Source organism: Bradysia coprophila, unplaced genomic scaffold, assembly GCF_014529535.1.
Source record: "Bradysia coprophila strain Holo2 unplaced genomic scaffold, BU_Bcop_v1 contig_138, whole genome shotgun sequence".
Taxonomy (NCBI): Eukaryota; Metazoa; Arthropoda; class Insecta; order Diptera; family Sciaridae; genus Bradysia; species Bradysia coprophila.
In genome coordinates, this window is record NW_023503409.1 from 10,034,595 (window position 1) to 10,055,833 (window position 21,239).

The 21,239-nt window shown below is 35.4% G+C and overlaps 2 protein-coding genes across 2 annotated transcripts; both read left to right on the top strand.

The window, feature by feature from the left end:
- The first annotated feature begins 2,084 nt into the window (after positions 1–2,084).
- Positions 2,085–14,017, top strand: LOC119074090. The gene is made up of 9 exons (XM_037180050.1): positions 2,085–2,207; positions 11,738–11,941; positions 12,317–12,497; positions 12,608–12,642; positions 12,707–12,826; positions 12,893–13,093; positions 13,159–13,302; positions 13,373–13,399; positions 13,471–14,017. The coding sequence occupies exons 1-9, from the start codon at positions 2,184–2,186 to the stop codon at positions 13,861–13,863; spliced, it is 1,329 nt and encodes a 442-aa protein (XP_037035945.1). The 5' UTR covers positions 2,085–2,183; the 3' UTR covers positions 13,864–14,017.
- Positions 14,018–18,096: 4,079 nt separating this feature from the next.
- Positions 18,097–20,113, top strand: LOC119074085 (mitochondrial-processing peptidase subunit alpha). The gene is made up of 4 exons (XM_037180040.1): positions 18,097–18,274; positions 18,362–19,326; positions 19,387–19,827; positions 19,892–20,113. Exons 1-4 carry the CDS (start codon positions 18,222–18,224, stop codon positions 20,065–20,067), a joined length of 1,635 nt encoding a protein of 544 aa, XP_037035935.1. The 5' UTR covers positions 18,097–18,221; the 3' UTR covers positions 20,068–20,113.
- The last annotated feature ends 1,126 nt before the right edge of the window (positions 20,114–21,239 follow it).

Below are 21,239 nucleotides of genomic sequence, written 5' to 3' on the forward strand. Positions count from 1 at the left end.
AACAAATCACTTTTTGTATTCAGCTGCAAATTTAGCATCTCTTGTTTGTAATTTTAGAGATCGTAATGCCAGATTTCAATTGATCCGGTCAACATTTTGAATTAATTTCAATTTGTTTCCTCTTAAGTGTTTGGAAAAAAACATTTTTTTTCTTTTGAATTTTGTATTAACCCATACCCAATTAGCGTCAGAAAGCATCAAAAATTCTTAAGACAATACATAGCCGTGATGGTCTTGCAAATTTACATTTTACTAATTGTATCGTGTTGGTGTAATTGGTGAGTGATTCTTTTATATTCAATGACTTGTTCAAGTCTGATGCGGTCGTTGGTAAGGCTGTAAGGTACAAACTCAAATGGAGGAAATTATCACTGAACAAGGGTTACTGCCCGCATTTAAAATGGCAGTGACCTTGTGCTGATCACAGTATGACCACAGATATACTGTGATCACTACAATCTTTTCAATAGAACTTACAGTAAATACTCACCTCTGTATAGTACATAACGTAGGCACGTTATTAACATTTGGTGTAAGTCCCACTGGTATTTTCCTTCCTACCTTTTTTCAGCATAAAATTATCGCATTCAGCAACAATGGCTACCGCAAATGTTTCCATAAATTTCCATACAATTAAGTGCAAATAATTCTACATAACTTTATGACCGAATGTCCAACATTACCACAAAATAAAATGTCAGCAAAGAGTAGATTGCTAAAATGTCTTCAACGTTTTTCTCGAGGTGTTAAACAAAATCAAATACACAGTGACGAAAGATGAGGCCCCTTTCGTACCATATAACAGATATATTTACACAACTAAAAAAAACCAACCAATTTGTAACGTGGAAAATCCGAGACGACGTCAAATAACCGAAATTATTTCAAAAACATTTAAAACCCACAAGACCCACAAAATTGTTGCCGAAACTGACTCAACCATGTTACGTCTCCTCTCTCAATCATTTCCAATCGAATATATCGTTTGAGAGGAATATGAATGATTTTTTTTTGTTTACTTTCATCCCAATGTCATTCACGCAACCACATTAAAACTACTGTTCGAGATCATCTTCTATGTACAAAACAACATAATGACCTATTGTAATCTCGCATACATAATATGATGGTGAATTAAACCGCAACATTGAAAAGAAAAACTTTTATTTAAAGTCGACACGATCATGTTCATGATCACGATCACTAAATTGGTCGCCGTAAAAGATTTTTTTTTTAAATTTTATATTTATTGTGCTTTCAATTGTGTTATGTGATCGAGAAGCCAATTACCATTACACCAATTTCTTACAGTGAAATGGCCTTGAGATGAACTTTTTCACGGATATTATCAATGGTTCGAAAACGAGTAGAAAAAAATGCTGGAAAAAATCCAAAGCGAAAAAAAAAAACAAAAAATCCGTCCGTCTGTTACAGTTTAAGTTCGTTTCTTTCTTTTACAACTTTTAATTACTCTCGCTTTGAATTTTCACAATAATATTGCTAACGAATGTATAGAAATAATAAATAAAAACAAAAAAAAACGAAAAACATTTTTTGAACGCATTTCTACTTACTGAAGAGAAATAAATAATAAAAAAAAAATTAGTCAAAAAACTCGAGACTGATCCACTACATACGTCTTACACTGTTCATGCAATATATATACAACATGCTACCAAACAATACATAACAATAAGATAACAGCGAAAGTGATGGAGAAATTATAAATGCGAGACTGACTCTGCTCCGAAGTGTGAGCAATGCACGATTCATTTTGCTAAAAGAGAATTTTTTTTTTAAATATTAATACACAAGTTTTGGTAAGTGTTGATCAGGTATAATATGTGTGTGCTGGTTATATACGTACAAATTTATTACGTTTTGGAGCAAACGATTTTCCGTGTACATGCACCATCTCAGGGGACCCCACTTAATCAACTTTATATTTTTGCAATTGGCAACGTCGATAACTCTGTGTTAAACAATTTTTATGTATGCTCTTTACCATCACTCGTGGATCAAAACTCAGACGTAATATAACAGTTTTCGGGGGATCCAGTCAAACTGCTATATATATTAGCTAATATTGCCGAAGATTTTGTCAGATAGTTTCAGATTTTTCCTCAACGAGGATCTAGTTGTTTGTTAGTTGAATTAAACAAGTCGTCCAAAGCCGGGGAGCAATGACGTCCCGTTGGAGTCTTGTGGTCAGTGTTGATACATTTTTTCGATTTTATTTTTATTTAAAAATCAGTGTACAGAGTAATATAATTGGTGTGCAAAGAGCGAGATAAGAGTTGAATTGAAAGTGAAAATTTTGTTTGAGGAAGCTAACCGAAGGACACTTGTCAAAAGGATTACAATCGAAATTTTTGCTATTTTGTGGTTTTTCTACTTGATATAAAATTGTTTGTTGTATGAGATTGTGTGATTCATTGTTTTAGTTGACTGTTGAATTTGGTTACAAAAAAATATTTGAAAATTATCCTGTCCTTGGCACCGTAACGACAATGATTGAAAGTTGAACAGATCTTTATTCGGGTTAATGTTCTCATTATCATTCGATTATTAAGCTTACACATATCCTCATGGAACTGTGCATTTAGAATAAAATCTTTAAAAACCTCTAAGGGTAACTTGTACCGTATTCTTCCTAGTTCTCACATTACCACAATTTACCGGTCATAACCTTTACTTTTGCTGCGTTTATATTTAAAGAAGTGTTCAAATTAACGAAGTAATAGATTTTGTGTAATAGAAATATCAGACTGCATAATTGTACTGTTAATATTCTTGGTGTCTGTTACCTAGATTATCTAGTACCTAGTTTAGAGCTACTCGTATGCTATATTATATAAATTGAATAGAAGGACCATTTTATAAATTAGCTTCGTAAGCTTTACAGCTTCAGATAATTTTTTTTGGAATAGGACCTACGCTGACCTTACTTTTTATCAGTTGGTAGAAGATCCTTACTTGTTCTTTATACTGATATTGTATTGTTTCCCCAAGGGCATAACCTGGAATTCTAAGTATTCTTTGTCAGTAGATTATGATTTTTAATTTGTATCATGTTGGACTGTTGAAATGAAGTCAATGGTAAAAGTGAATGAGATTGAAATAGAATCTTTCAGGTAAAATTGATCTCCTACAGAAGATATATTGCAAAGCCACACACGCTTCGTTTTCAAGCAGTCAAATATCTGCATTAATGGCAAAATGGAAAGATTCATTTTTTAAGCAGAATGTGTGGTTCTAGATAAGTTTAGAACATGACATTCGATCAATGACAATTAGAATGCATACCGCCTCGATGCTGATTGTACATACAAAACTTTACCTCTCCGACAGGTTAATCCGATTAATCTGAATTAAGACATTTTGTACACGAAAATACAAAAATTTAAGCTGATTATTAAGGTATTACGATGAGAAACGTAACTTAACTTTTTAAATTTTCTAACCATCCATTTAAGACGTGGTTGGTGTGCTTTTACGATTAACTTAACTATTTATTAATTCGAATCTTTCAAATTTTAAATAACAAAAAATTGAAATCGTTTTCGTAAAAACTTCTTCAAGCACAAGACAAACCAAAGAAAGAAAGAAAAATAAATCAAAAAAACCACATTAACAAAAGCAGTTTTGTTTAACACACCAGAACCGATCTATCCATTTACGAAAAAAAAAATTTGAAGAAACCGCAATCATAGACTGAGCAGAGCGAACACAATCTGTTCAATTAAGTCTTGATAATTCATGTAATTAACTGTAAGTACGGGCGGGAACATATGAATGATTTCAAACCATATGTTTCGCAGAAGATTCACGCGCGTCTATTCAGCCAAGAGCGCAAGCATTTGTTTCTTGGGATCGACCTTTGTCTAAAAGAAAAATCCTCGGAGAAAAGCTAAAATTTGTTTAGAATTCGCTTTAGATGCTTAACATGTACACTGACAAAAAGTTTCGAAAAACTCAGCTGTTGCAGGTAACTTTGTCTCCAGGTAATCTACAATAGCTGCCACAGCTGTAGCGGCCCATGCAAAAAATACAGCTGCGGCTGATAATGTAGATTACCTGGAGACAAAGTTACCTGCGACAGGTGAGTTTTTCGAAAGCTTTTTGTCAGTGTAGAGCAATTCAATTCAAAAAGTACAGTAATTAGCATTTTTACATTTACCGTTAACACGAACGTAATCTACGTTGAATGACCCAGTGCTATAACTTAACTTATCGATATCAAATTAACTTAAATTCTAATTTTCTAGTTCTAATTCTAATTTTGGAGGTAAAGCGACCAATGTGTAAATACTTTGCGAAAGCTCAATATCTTAAGGTGAAAGATTTAAGGGAGATTGCTTAAAGAACAAATTGTTTATAATTTGTAAAAGCAGAGTGGACACATCCTTCTACCTTTACAATTGGGTTATAGCCTGAACTTTAAGCCTTCAATCTCACTAGTCGAAAGAATAATTTCGAAGCAGTTAAGTAGTTTACTTGTTAAGGTCGAGAGGTAAACTCGTTCTATTCCGACAGCAGGATGGTTAAAATACTCATATCTACCTAACATCCTGTTGACAGGTAACAGATTTTGATTAAAATAACAATTTAGTATCTAGATCTATGTACAAACATTGACGTAAACCTTTCGTCATTTACAATTTTTTAATTTCGTTCCCTCCACAAACGTTCCGTTAATTGCAAAATTTCTAATAATTGATACAATTCACCACGATCCGTAACACACATGTTACCAATGGTGGTGTCATAGATTTGTCTTTTCTTTTCTTTTACTTTTTTACCGAAATCTAACACTTTTTCGATCATTCACAAATTAGCGCATCACAGTTAATTGAATGGATTTGTTTGTTCGTTTGTTTTTCCAATCCACATTTTTATTCCAATTCTTTCTCTTCGAAATTTACTTTTACAAATTCATTTATCATGCCCGAATTGAAAATGTCACAAATTTTCGATTTGTTATTGATACCGTCAACAATTGGTGCACGATTTTTAATAAAATTTGAATCGGCGACTTTTAATTTCCATTGATTGGTAGTGAAATTTGTGACTCTCTTTCCATCAGTTGCATAACAACTGAATTGAAAATTGTCGAAATATTCGAATTTTGGCTACGGTGAAATTATCATTGTCACGCATTTTGTTCTTATTTGTCTATTTAACTGGCTTGGTGCATCTGTTATCGACAATGATGACAGAAAGAGCTTCAGAAAGTGTTTTTTATGCGAGATCAATGAAGCAAAAGATTTTGTGTATCTTATATCGATACTCTTCTCGATTCTTAAAGGTTAATGTGGGACGTAAAATCATGAAAACCAAATTAAATTACTGAGGACGAGGACCTTAATAGGATCAGTTTATTACCTGACTTCGATTTAAATGACCTAACGGTTCGTAGTCTTATTTAGGATCAGGAACAGAGCTTATTTTTAGGAGATTAATTCTTAAAAATTCCTAAAAATTCTTAAATACTTTATTTTAAGCCCCAATAGGCCCTGTTTCAGGAAGTTAATTTGTACCACCATTAATTTGTAGAACATATACTCATTCGTACAAACCATACTTATAGACCATACGTTTTACTTCGATCGCACTGTTGGGCAAAAACACTATTCTATCTAAACGTATCCAAAGTAGGAACAAAAAAAATTGTTTCGGCTGAAGAGAAAGGTCGTGGTATACGAATGAAACTATTCTTCTTGTAGCAACAGGATAAGTCGCGACTTCAAATCAAAATAACCAAATTAAATTACTGACGATTTTAATAGGGACACTGAACCAGTTCATTGCCTGACTTCGATTTAAATGACGTTGCGTTTCGCACACTCATTTAGGATCAGGAAGTTTACCATTTATGTGTACAAAAACGAAATGTTTTTGTTTTTCTTTCTGCGTTTTGTAAGCGATTAGCGTGATGTCTGACTAAGAAAGGAAGCGAAAGTCATCATGTTAAGTGGAAATAACGAACCTGAACAATAAAGTGTGGTGTGTGTGTGTGTGCGCGCTTCAATTTTCATAAAATAATAAATCATTTAATGCAACAGCAAAAAGCAAAAAAATTTCACATTTCTACGAACGATTCAGAAAAATGTGGGTACGAAATTAACTCGCACGAAAAAGTTTACTTCAATTAGTGATTATCGCAACGAAAAAAAAAATATTTGAAAAATGTACAAACAAGAGTGTTATCCATGCCGGCATAACGAGATTGGTATAGCGTAGCAAAGATGGGTTTTGTTCAGCAAAATGAAAGAATCAATAATAATAAAAAAAAATTCTGATAAAATAGCAACACACGCAATGCACTGATAAAAAAAATTTCTTGAACATACGTCCAGTATGTATGAAATGGCTGGCAGACAGCTTCATTTCTGCCTTACTTCGGTTATGTATATTCAAAGCACCTAGCAGGGTAAAAAAAATTAAGTCATTGCAAAATTACCATTAAGGCTGCTAATGGTACTATTGGTATCAAAATACTACTCTATTTGACGTGTAAAAACCTCTATTACCCCGCTAGGTGCTTTGGTATATTCCAACATCAGACATGTATATCGTACATGTTCGACGTATAAACATACGAGTGACACGAATAATGAGTATATGTCGGACATGTACATTATACATGTCAGACGTTGGAATATACATATCCCAAGTAAGGCAGAAATGAAGCTGTCTGCCAGCCATTTCATACATACTGGACGTATGTTCAAGAATTTTTTTTATCAGTGTATGAGTGATGATCTCATATATCATATACTTACTCGAATATAGTAAGATACTGTGTTACCGCACAGTATATTTTATGGTATGCACAAATTGAATGATCCTATAAAACGCACATTTGAACAACTCAATTTTATATAGAAATTACACGATAGACAACAATAAACATTAAAAATCGAATAATGTGATGAATAAGTAATTTTTACAAGATTTTTTTTTTCGTCGATCATCACTTGAGTGTAGTGTTGCTTTTAGTATTATAATAATCCGATGTATAATAATGCGCGTATTAGATAAATAAACAACAATAATTTTTATACTTTCACTATTAACATATCTCTCAAAACGTTAAAAAAAACAACCAGCCATCGAACACCAACGATAAAGATCTAACGTATTTTTGATATGATGCAAACGTAGACCAAATTCAATTGAAAACTCTTGACCATTAAATCAAGTGTAAATTCTATTTCAATTTTTCGTTATTATTCCGCAAATGTATCCACCTTCCAACCATCGGAATGCTACAGTCAATATTAAACAAACTCACGCTGAATAACTCACCTAAAAAAACGATTTGAATTATGCACAACGTATAGCCTTACAAAATACATGAAATTTCGGGCTTAAGGCTTCCTTACCAGTTTGTAAGTGGACCATCAACTTTGCTGAATTAGCAATACATCTACATTCTCTACCGACGGAGAATATACTTCTGATTCATGATCCATGACCATGGTCAATTACGTAAAACGATCTATTACGAGCCAGTGTTATGTGGTTTGTCTTCCAAAAAGATGATGGTACTCCTGAACGTTTAAAAATCTATTTATCTGAACCGGCATCCGACGTTATTTAACAATTTAACAACCTGGTTATTTACAATTTGTATGCCAGATTATAATGGCGAATCGATTTTGATGTTATTGAATTTGTAAGATGAGTAAGTCTACAAATTCGTTTCTGCGATTTTTAAAAAAAAACTTTTTTTGTGAAATTAGCAAAATGTCCCAAAAGAAAAAAAAAGCAAACAGCTTTTATGAATGTTGTTAATACTTTTGGACAAAGAGTGTTGCATAATCACACACATTCATTTCTTTTTAACATCATACTCCAAATAAGAGAAAATTATATGTCCGTCGTTATTGAATACAATTTAAAAGGCCCACATGTTCGTTCAACTTAATTTGAATACAACTTTTGTTTCGAATAAATATATTATGCGGTTTTGATATACATTGTACTCGTTTGGTTCGTTGCATAATATCAAGTTGATACTGTAACATTGCAGAGATCGGTTGTATTGTTATATCCGGGCGAAATAATTGAAGAAAACATTGTGGCGCGCACTGATACATACCTATATTTATATGACTAGCATTCATTATCTTTATCACAATACAGTCAATCGTTTGAGAGTGATAATTGGAGGTTCGTTACTTTCAGTTCATTAAAGTCTTTCGTTTATATGTTACCGTATGGGTGGTCGTCTATCATTATTATTATTAGCCCTAAAGGGTTTACTGCATAGAGAGGGACGCAGGTCGCTGGATTGTAAATGATTCAAATATCGTTCAGGTGCACATCGTACACAGATAAAAATATGGACCTAGATCTAAATCTTTTTGGGATTAACAGTACGCGACCGAATCTTTTTTAGAATTTAAATTTAATCCCCTCAGGGATTACTTGAACTTATCCCCAAATGAGTAATCACTAGAGGAATTCAATTTTAATCTTTTAGGCCCTGCTGCAATCTGTTCTTAATCCCAACGTGGCTTATTGTGAACCGTTGTTTCAAACAAACTAATTCCTCGTGGGATTAAAATTGGGATTAAAATTCAAATTGCCAGATGACAAGATCGTCACTTCAAACCTCAATATTTTTTCATGATTTTCATTTTTATATTCTTCTGAAGTTTTCTTACCATTTTTTATAAGTATTTAACAATTTAAATTCAAAAATGTCTGGTTTCCCCTGTCTGGTAATGGGGATAGTTCGCGACTAAAATTGGCCTTCCTGCCAATTTCGATCTAGAATTTCTCTATATCTATACTATCTTTGTAATGTTTACATTGACTTAATGATTTATTGAATCTGGTAGTATCTTTACAAACCGACTTAAAATGTTTATTCTGAGCCTGGTATCGTAAGGCAGAATGATCCATCGGTAGTCCCATTGCAACATTTTAAGACCAAATTTGTTTTTCTCACAAAACCGTATCTTGCTCGTAAATCGTGTTCGAACTCAATTAACTCAAAAGTGTGATTTCAAGACAATCAAATTATAAACGGAAAATAATAAGCAGTAGTATTATCATTCAATCCCCAATATTATTGTTTAGACCTACTTTTAACCCCTGATGGAATTACATTCTTTTCAATTTCTGGCGAAGATTGAAAATCTAATCCCGAAAAAATTACTTTTTTTAAGTAATCCCCTCGGACCTAAAAATTCTAATCCCATATTTTTGTCTGTGGAACTGTTTTGTTTTCTCGTAAATTTTCCAAATTAAACCTTAGAAATTTTGACTTTGACCTTTTCATTCAAACTTAAGAGTGAAGATCAAATGAAAATTTTCAAGAAATGTTTGACTTCAATAATTTGGGCATCAATTGGGCTACAAGGCCTCCATCAGGGACAGCTGATTTTAGCTGTCCCTAGCAATAACAAATTAACGATCCCATTACCTTCATACATTGGTAGGCTGAAGTAGCCAATTTTCTTTTTCATAGCGGTTATTTGAAACAGTAGCACAAGCTGAGATCTTTAGAGATAATTTTCATTGCACGGTGTTCCTGAACCGAATTTAGTTCACTTTTTTTTGTATCTGATTTTTCGTCACAAATGACGTCTTGGGCTATCAGAAACAGCTTTTGTTCAAGTGGTAGTATATTGGCGCAACGGGAGCTTTCCGAAATAATGGATTTTTTCTATCAATTTCCATTCGTTTTCACGAGGTAGGTCTCAACACATATGGGATCTGTTGGTTGAAAATGATTTGTGGACACAAAACAAACATTTTTTTAGGCAACATTGACGGGATGGCTCAGTGGTTACGTACTAGCCTTCCACCAAAATGATCCGGGTTCGATTCCCGTGACAGACAAATTCCGCATGGAATTTTTCTAGCGATTATATCGCATTGGTAACGTCCTTAGTTCACTCAAGCTTCATAATTTGGGTAGTTGCGGTGTGTTTGGTGGCTGCAACGATGTACACACTGAATGAATCGTATGACGTAACCCAAATACGATGAATTTATGTACATATGTCTAGCCTACATTAAGGCGAGATATCAATTTCGCACCTAACTTTCCTCAGAGAGTAATTACATACTTCGAGGCGTGGTTCGGAAGTCACGTAAAGCCGGTGGTCCAGACTGAACTTGTTATTGGCTGTAAAAGGCTGTTAGAACGGTCTCAAAACCAACAAATAAATAAATAAATAAATAATCGGCCTCAAATTCGCTCGAAACGTAAAAAACTTGTACTTTCACAGTAATTATTTCAAAACCTATCGGCAACCTTAGACTAAATAGTTATAGACTGGCCCTTCATACGAAAATTTGTTCAAGCTCTGAAGCAAAAGTAAATACGACCTATCAATGTGTTGGAGTATTTTGTGTATGTCATACATACGTATGCCAGTCTATACCTATTTAGTCTAAGTTAGCAACTAAATTTGGTTCAGCTAGGGTGATTGATCATAAAAAATCCCTGAACAGTTGACCTTCAAAAATAGTTATTTATGCCACCGAGTGATGAATGCCTATTTAGGCACTAGATGCATAGACAATATACACATCGCGTGCCGAAAGAAAGTACCAAGTGGCTTGCATACAACATTTTTCTCAAAAAGGCAACGAAAGTTTCACTTTTCGTCACTGATTTGAGAAAAGGTTTTGATCACCTCGCGAAAATTGGGCTGATACTTCGATTAATGTGTCCTGCTCAGTCTTGCATATTTCCAGCTTGGTACGTGTCCCAATTTTTATTTACACGAATTCTTGGAATTATCAGTTATGTTTAAGAAACACCAATTACCTATTTGACATACATGTGCCTCAATGGACACATTGCAGTACCTGTAACCCAAGGTATACTATAAATGGTTTCGTCATAGAATTACAATTGCACAATTAAAACCAGATTTAGTGTACGCCCTTGCGATCCACATTTCTACAAAAATTGTTTTATCTAAACGTAAGGCAGCCCTAAATGGGAACATAAAACGTTTGTTTAGACTAAAAAGAAAGGCCGTGATCTATGAGTGCAACAATTCTTCTTATAGCAACAGGAAAAGTCGCGAAAAACGACTCAAAAAATGAGAGTTTTCTATTAGTTCCGTTCAGAGATTCTTATGTAAACGAAGAAATGAAAATCTTTTTACACTTGACGTAAAAAGATGTGTTAGGTACCTTTCGCTTCGATAATAACAGCTCAGTGTTATTATGCAAATACTTTAAAGCAACCGAAACAATAAAATTGTACGAAAAAAAAAATTAATTTTAATGAAATATAAATGGATCAGCTAGGTTAAAACATGCAAAAAAAGAGGAGATTAATTAGCATAACAGAAAACATAAAATTTACGCATTCTTTTCACCGTTGCCGTTGTGGCAAATAATAATATTCAATTTTCAGAGTTCATACAACTGGAATTGCATGCATAATTGCTGTTTAAATGATAATGTACAGCATACGTACCACAGTGTAATGTGTATAATATGATGACAAAACAAATCGAAAATTCATTTATGAAATGAAGAGTGAAATGATAATTTTATGCTTTTCTTCCATGTACCGATTTGCATACAATGATAGATCTGCCGGTACATTAATTACACCTCGATAATAGAAGCGATAGATAGTAAAAAAAAAATTATTTGCATTTCATTTAGCATAGCGAAATGATGGCATTACAATGCATGAGAATTGTCAATCAAATAGTAAATTCAATTAAAGTAAAATTCTTTTCAATTGCAGATAATCCAAGCCATAATACTCCACATAGCACTGGTGTTATCGAAGGCTGTTGTGGATCAAACAGCGGAAGCATCGCAAGCCAGCAGTGTATCTGTAGCTCAACAGAGAATCGGTTTTGATCATTCAGCTCCCTACGATGATCATCACCATCATCATGAACATCATCACGAAGAGCACGATCCAGGATTCTGGAAGAAAAAATTGGTATGATGGACCTTATTGTTGGGATGAGTTATCTTTGAATAGAATTTCTGGAATATTATTCGGCGAATCTGTTTTGCCATTCTATTTAAGTTCACTGAAATAGTTATTTGTTTCGGCTTCGCCTCGGATCAACAAAATTCACACGAAAACTCTACTTTTCATCTTTTTATCCCTAGTCATGTAAAATACTATTTCACAACAAAGGCCCAAGAAAGTTTTAGGACAGAGGAGAAGATGACTATTTTCTCGCCTGCGTTGTGAAAACTAATATTCCGTTCAGGCGAGACTTCGATCATACCTTTGGTGTGACAACCCTATTCTCTGGTAGACTCCTATTGCCTTGTGTCCTTAAAGCAAATTTCATTTTTCCTCCAGATATGGAAAGAAGGATGGAAAAAAATCTGGAAGCCAGGTAAGAAACAAATATGGAAACCTGCGTGGAAGCAAATTTGGAAGCCACACTGGGTCGAAACGAAAAAAGCAGTTTGGAAGGACATTCAAGTTCCCGCATGGAAACAAATCTGGAAGCCAGTTTGGAGAGAAATTCAAGTTCCAGGTGAGGATATTTCTGCTTGATCAACCTGTCGATTACTTAGCTAGTTTGAAGATATCGGGCGTTGAGATGCGTTGAGTGTAAGTTTATTGATTTTTGACTTGTCTTTGCAGCTTGGAAAGAGATTCAAGTTCCCGCTTGGAAGCAAGTAAGTTACTACAAGGCTGGAAGTTCCACCTATTTGACTATTAATCAACGAAAATTTCTATTAGATCTGGAAGCCAGTCTGGAAGGAAATAAAGGTTCCCGCGTGGAAGGAAATCCAAGTTCCTGATTGGAAAAAGATCTACGTTCCAGTATGGAAGGAGATTCAAGTACCAGCATGGAAAGAGGTTGGATGATCTCTATTCATAAATCGTCGTTAGCAATTCTGACAACTTTTGCCCATCATTTTTCAGATTCAAGTGCCTGCCTGGAAACAAATTTGGGTGCCTGAATGGATTAAAGTTGGCGTTCCCGGCGAAAAGTATCTGGGCAAAGATCATGAAGGCTGGGAATATACGAGTCACGATTTGTGGAAGAAAAAATTAGTGTGGAAATCACATTGGAAGAAGATATGGAAGCCAGGCAAGAAACAAATTTGGGTTCCAAGTAAAAAGGTAACGACGTTCGGAGTTTGAGAGTCGTTTCAGCCGAATGAAAAACAAAAATTTTCGATTTACAGCTGGCATGGAAGGAAGAATGGAAGCAGACATGGAGAACGGAGAAAAAGCAAATTTGGGTTGATGACAAGAAACTGGAATGGAAAGAAGCGTGGAAGCAAATCTGGAAGCCAGGAAAGAAATTGGTTTATGTGCCAGACAAGAAAGTAAGTTTGATTGCAAATCCAATTTTTCGAAAACATTTTCTCAATTCCGTTTTTTTCATTCAATTTCTAGTTGGAATGGAAGGAAGCATGGAAGCAGGTACGATTTAACAACCGATGCGACTATTTTGACCTAATATCTCAATCCGATTTCGATCCGTTTACTTACAGATTTGGAAGCCAAGCCAGAAATTGATCTGGGTACCGGATAAAAAACTTACTTGGAAGGAAGCATGGAAACAAATCTGGGTACCCGACTGGAAAGAAATTTGGTTGCCAGCGTGGAAAAAGATTTGGAAGCCAGTTTGGATATCCGAATGGTTCCCAACCCCCGACCATCATGATCATCATCATCATCATGAAGAGCACGGCTGGGCCGATAGAAAAGATAACGATGCAGCTGGAAGCAACAATAAATTTGTGTTCAAAAGAAGTGAACAGAATACAGCACAACCACAGTCGAATGTACAGTCTAATACCAAATCCCTAGTCCAGTCACCAGTTTATTTCCCGACGCCGTCACCTCAGGACACAACAGCACGCAGCGTTGTGAACAAAACGTGACCAGGTTTGGACGAGTAATTTAATGCGTTTGATTTTAAGTAAATTAAATTAATTTCGTTTCGGTTTTCGTTAAAATAAAAAATCACATTTTTTGTTCAAATTGAGGCATATGAAGAGGTCGTGAGTAGATTGCTCTATTCGAATTCGACAGTATTGTACATAGTACTTGTAAACTTGTAAAGAACAAGTCGATCGAAAGTTTGTTTTGTTTTTTGTATTTTAATTATTTTGTTTTATAAGTATTATATACTTCTGTGCTGTGTATGTTTAAGTATATTAAGACGTGTGTTTATTGTGACTGAGAAACTAGTTTTTCGTTGTTATTTCAATTTTGTTTTTTTTTTTATTATTATTATTAATGATAATTTACGCAAAACATTGTATTGTGCTAGACATTTGATAGGGAAGATAATTAAAATGAAATGTTGAAAAAAAAATGAATTTTCTCTTTCATTTTGCGGAACGAAGAACGATTTTGGCTCGAAACGTTGAGCGTTCTAGCTCTATGATTCTATGTGGAAATTATTGTTGACATTTTCAAATACTCTGAAAATGAGAAAAAGAGATAGAAACTTCAATTTCACGCTTTCATTGGACAGTAGCAATGAAATTGTACTTGAAGCAAAGTTTTTTTTTCTCAGTGTAGATGCCATTATTATTTCCACAAAATTACAGTTCACAGCATCCACTAACTCAACACAATTTGAGGTTTGACTTTCTGATCGAATGAGTAAGATTTAGGAAATTAACCGAAATGAATTATTTACCTCACGTATGAAGGGAACACACAAAATTCCCGAAAAAACTGAATTCGTTACTGCCTGCCCCATGCGAAAGTTGACCATTACACAATATTTCCCCATGGGAGAATAATATTTTCGGTTCGTTTTACGAATTGATTTTTTTTGTGGTTTGTGATATTCAACCACGGTGAGCTTCAAAAAAATTTTATTCCTCTCGTGGTCATGAAATGTTTTTAGTGGTCTTTGTAGAGGACGGCACCACGAGTAAGAATAACATAACAAGAAAATATTTCGATGGGAAAATTTTTAATGAGGGATGTGACCTACCCCTAACTAAAGGTGTTATCGTAAAGTTCCTCGAAAGTGATTGCTTTCGCACTAATTTATTTTACCGGAAACGTACACACATTTAAACTAAAGCGTTTCCGCTAAAACTTAATTTTTAAGATTATCGCCGACATTTTATTTCTACTGGCGGTCATCTCTTTTGAACTTCACATCACACCAAACGACAATATTTTTGTTTGTTTACATGATTGGTCAATATAAATTTTTCGTAATTTCGGTGGTTTTGACGAATATTTTAAGTCAACCGTTGATTGCACTGTTAAAAAAACACAAGAAACACATTTCCGCACAAAATCTGAATTAAATCACATCCAAATCACCGAAATTATTACAATTTTCACAGTCGACACTAAATTTTTGTGTTGGTGATTTGACGTTTCAAAAACAATACTCATGTTAAGATTAACGACTTTGACGACGATTTTCTTCGTTAAGCCATATTTGACTAAGTTCAGAGTGGATGTGATTTGGGTGTGAAATTGAGTGGGAAGTGCTATTTTCATCGATTTTCTTTTTGTAAAATCTTTTAAATGAGACAATATTTTGAGAATGCCCGATGTACCAGTTTCTTATTTTTCGTGTTTCTACTGATATGTGACAAAAAATCGCGAAAAAAATCGATCCGTCCCTTCCTTATTAGATCGATTTTTCGTTTTTTTTTGGTACCTGCGGGAAGCTTTGAAGACTGTTTGGATCACACTGGTGGCCTGTTTGATCACAAAAATATAGTTGCTGTTTAGCCTGAGGTCTAAGCTGTACAGCGATATCAATTATGATATTCATGACTACCAACAAACATCTTTTATGAAGTCGTTCAACTGGGTCGCAATGAGTTTTAACGGCTGTATCATACGTAGATTACTTTTATTTTCTCTCAAAAAGTATTTTTAGTTAACTTACATAGTTTAAGGGGTTAAAAAAAGGTCGAACGAAGATTTTTGACTCGAAATAGGTTTTTTTATAAATCGCACCCATAAGCAAATCGCACTATCTCGAGTAAAAAACTAACAAATCTTGGTTGTATTTTCTTTTGTTTCGTATGTTATGAAACCGCAGTAGTCTGTTCTAAGCTAATTTTGCAACATTTTAGTTGTTTCCACTAAAAAATGAGACACTATACAAAGATATTTGGATGGTCGTTCAGGTCTAACAATAAAAATTTTATCAGAATGAAATCCAAGCTCATTCTTCGACCTTTAAAGATAAAATAAAAAAGCAAAGAAATAGCTTTGTATCCATTCATAAGGAAAAGATCGTTTTCGCGACTTGGAATATTTAGAAGTCTACACAAACGCTGTATTTTTCCTCTTCTGAAAAACAATGGTTTCGAATAACTTTCGCCGTGTGATTTCGTGTGTTTTCGTATCATGACACGTGTAAAATCAACGCACTGACAGTGCTATTGCTATGGTAAAATCACGGTAGAGTAAAAAAACAAGGCAGGAGCGGTTAATTTTCGAAAAGTCAAACAAGGGACCTAATATACACCAAGGCTGTATACTTTGAGGAGGTCACGCAGACCGCAATTTTATTAGATACGCGGGAACACACCACTTCTGATGATTTAACATGTAAAAAAATTCACCACATCATCAAGACGACGAGAATCATCAGAGTAGGTGAATTTTTGTATGAAATCGGCCATTTTATCATCAACTGTGGTGTGTAACCCGCGTATCTGTATCTGCGTGACCTCCCCAAAGTATACAGCCTTGATATACACTGCATGAAAATGAACTTAAATGAACTTAAATGAACACTGACAAAAATGGAAATAGTAGATTATTCACCTCTGTCCACATGTTTATTTAGACACTTGGGGAGTTATTGCATTAGCCGGAGGCGAATGTTATAACCCCAAGTGTCTAAATAAACATTTGGACAGAGGTGAATAAGCTATTTTATCTACCGACGGCGAAATAATAGCACTTTTTCACTGCTATTATTTCACCTAGGTAGATAAAATTTCATTCGCAAAAAATATAGAGAGCTACTAGATTATTCAGGTCCCTAGTCAAATCAGCGCTCCTGCCTGGTTAACTTTACTCTGTCGTGGTAAAATTCATTTCATAAAATTTTCGCAAGAGGCACACCGTTGACGCTTGCGATAATTTTCATTTTCGCAAGTAAAATACCTTCCGTAATTGTTTGGAGGTTGTTATTTTGCCACGAGGGACAAGCCTCCATCTAGGCAAAATAACAATCTCCAAACAAGGACGTAATGTCCTATTAAACTGTTGCAGACGACAAGTATTATTATCGGGTCTATTACTTCCAACGATCAAAGTAAACACGTTTAAGTTAATTGCGGCTTGTCAACTTTCGTCACCCTGGACTTTACTTAAATCGTCGAGGAATGCCTCCAAATAAATTTCTAAAAATCCAAAACGGAATTCTAGATTTTTAGAAATTTATTTGTAGACATTCCTCGACAATTTAAGTAAAGTCCAGGGTGCCGAAAGTTGACAAGCCGCAATTAACTTCAACGTGTTTCGGTTGATTTCAAATCTTGTACTTCAATTTTTTAACATTCATCTTACTATAGAGTGTTTAAGTGATAGAGATGGCGAACCGACAACCTATTGTTCCATCTCGGGGTCTGCTGTCAGATTCTTTTGTATTATCGATGACAGCAGATCCATAGTTGATTTTCCATCTCACTCTACTTAAACACAAGGATCATACGCAGAGCTTGACATTATTTTATTTTAGTCGTCGTTATCGATAACAGATGAATAGTGACAATCATTACGCGAGGTGTTTTTTATAAAAATCCTCCATATTAGGGAGATCGTGATTTTTACAGCCTTCTATGCTGATTTTATCTCGTTTTCTGGTTGAACCTAGCATTTCGGTGAATACATAAGTTAAGATAACGTACACACTGATGTTTCAATTTTTGGTAAGGATCAAAGCAAAATAAGGTCTCAGAAGTTATTATTGAACTGACCAGCAGTACATGCAAAATAACCTGACATATTTTACGGTGACTCGAAGGACTCGAACATTATGATGGACCGCGACATCTTCACTGGACTTTTTAAAGTTTATTTTTGTTACGTTTGTTGCATTTGGTCTAGTACAAAATGTCTGTCATTTACCGCATACACAGATGTTTTCAAATAATGTGCGTGTGTGAGTGAGTATGTGACATTTTGACATTTATCAAACAAGAACTTGTATTGTGATTGCGAAGTGTTTCACGATTTTTTTCAAATTTGCATTTGCTTTAATAATTGTGTTCGACGATCGTGATTAACTTCTAACATGGCACTCAGGATCTCAAAGCTAACCAGGCAGTTGTATGCAAACAAACAAAAGTAAATCAATAAAATGACCGACAGATCTGTCTTTCATAACCTCATTTACGTGTTCAGAAAGTAAATTCTTTCTCTTGCTCTTCACAGCCTTTTCAGATATTACACAACATCCACACCGCGACAAACAGACTTAGATACAGGAAAAGCCAGTGCTGGAGGTTCCACCGTTAACATTCCTTCGAATGATATCGTTACCAAATTGCCACCATTATCGGATCCCCTGCCGAATCTTCCACCAGTGACATACGCAGTTGCCAAACCAGAATATAATCAAACGCAAGTGACAACACTTCCAAATGGACTGAAAGTCGCATCGGAAAATCGATTTGGTCAATTCTGTACGGTCGGTGTTGTCATTAATTCCGGTCCGCGTTATGAAGTCGCCTATCCAAGTGGAATTTCACATTTTCTTGAGAAATTGGCCTTTAATTCTACCCAAGCGTACGCGGACAAAGACAATATTTTAAGAGAACTGGAGCAACATGGTGGCATCTGTGACTGTCAGAGTTCACGAGATACGTTCGTGTATGCAGCGAGTGTTGACAGCCGTGGCTTAGAAGCCGTGACTCGGGTATTATCCGAAGTAGTCCTGAGACCGCAGTTACAAGATTTCGAGGTGGATTTAGCACGACAAGCCATTTTATTTGAATTAGAATCACTGAATATGCGACCAGAACAAGAGCCGCTGTTGATGGATATGATTCATGCAGCTGCATATCACGACAACACTCTTGGATTACCGAAACTTTGTCCCGAAGAAAACGGAACAAGGATCAGTCGTCAGACGTTGTTAACCTACTTGAAACATCATCATACACCGGAAAGAATGGTTGTGGCTGGCGTTGGAGTCAATCACGATGAATTAGTGAAAAATGTCGAGAAATATTTCTTGCCCAACACTGCGACCTGGAATGTCGAAACAATTTTACAGAAAGGAGCTGATTCCGTTGACACTTCGATAGCTCAGTATACTGGCGGTGCTATTACTGAAGAGTGTGAGATACCGATTTATGCAGCGGCTGGACTTCCCGAATTAGCTCATGTTGTTATTGGTATGTGGTTGTGATTCAGTCGCTATTCGGTTCGATTTCCGAATGTTCGTTTCATTACAGGTCTCGAGGGCTGTTCTCATCAGGACAATGACTTTATTTCCGCTTGCGTTCTTAACATTATGATGGGAGGAGGTGGATCATTTTCTGCCGGTGGTCCTGGCAAAGGAATGTACACAAGACTGTACACAAATGTATTAAATCGATACCACTGGATGTACAGCGCAACAGCCTACAATCATGCATACAACGATTCCGGTCTATTTTGCATTCACGCCAGCGCACCACCAAACCATGTCCGTGGAATGGTAGAAGTTATCACAAAGGAATTGGTCACAATGGCAACAAAACCGGGCGATCAGGAGTTACGTCGAGCCAAAACACAATTGCAATCGATGCTGTTAATGAATTTGGAAGCACGTCCGGTTGTTTTCGAAGATGTTGGAAGACAGGTACTTGCGACGGGAAGTCGAAAGCGTCCCGAGCATTTTATCAAAGAAATCGGTGAGTACCAAGCAATCCGAAAAGGAGGACTATCTGTGTCTAATGTCCTGGGTTCTTTTTGTAGAAGCCATCCAAGCTGACGATATTCAACGTGTGGCCAGACGATTTTTGTCGTCTCCACCATCGGTGGCTGCTCGTGGAAATATTGAAGGATTACCGGAAATTAAAGACATTCAACTTGGTTTGGTTAGCTCCGATGGTCGGTTACCGAGCATCAAACGACTGTCTTTGTTCAGATAAAATTCAATTGTGATGTAAAAATAAAAATGTAGAGTTGCGTGCGTAATCAGTGCTACATCGGACGTTTCGCTATGCATCTCCAGGGCACTTGTCCTTCGATCAAAGTAGAAACTACTATTCACAGGCACTACGAATAGCTGAAGCATTTTAGCCTATGACTGGAAATCGAGTTTTGTGATGGTGAAATACCAATCGACTGTATATGCTTAGAGCATCTGTATGTTGGCTGTCAACCTGAGAGTGTTTCCTACGTAAATAAATCACTTCCGTATGTGCATAAGGTAATATAATTTGACCCGACCATGCGAAATTGAATTTCCTTGTCTTAAAACAACTTCAAAGGCAGTTTCTCCGAGGTAAAGACATCAGCAAAAATTAGAGTTATTATTGATCAACAGTACCAAGTAGGTACCAAGCAGATTCACAGGCTCATAGGATCCAAACGCCAAACGAATTTTTCCGTCACAGTTTTCTCAAAAGTATTTGATCCCAAACATTCAATTGTGTGACAGTGTTTTTCCCCCGTGTATATTACGGTAAAATATTCGCAAGGCTCTTTACCATCATGGATCATACAATCAACAAACGAGAGAGATCATTGGAAAATAGTTCCACTAAATTGAACACTGAACCAAACACAACAGCAGATTTTTAACCTGTCACAGACGGCAAACATATTAACAGTTCTACTACTCAAACTATTACTTCATTTGATCAAAGATTTTCAAAGAATTATTTCAGTAATCTTTTACTTCATTTGTTTTGAACGTGCTTTTCGCTTAATAAAACCTCACTGGTCAGAGCTTAACGCTTATTCTTGCTGTCGTTGTCGATAACAGATGACAGCCGTCCGGATATTTTTGGCCTATCACTATCTAATATCTGCCACAAAATAAACAGTATTTATTGAACCGACACGGTTCACTGCTATGATGGTATTGAAGAATACAATTTCTGATGACACCTGATAATTCGCCGCAACAGACAAATTTAAAACAATGAAAGTAAGCCGCTAATAGCCGTTTTCAATAATTTGTTTTAACGTGGGTACATTGATTCGATTGATTAGGTCGAGGAAGTCTCTATGAAAACTTGTGGCATCGTTTACAATTAGATTAGAATTTATCTGGCTACCTCTGGACATTTACGCGTCAATTTACAATGTTATATTT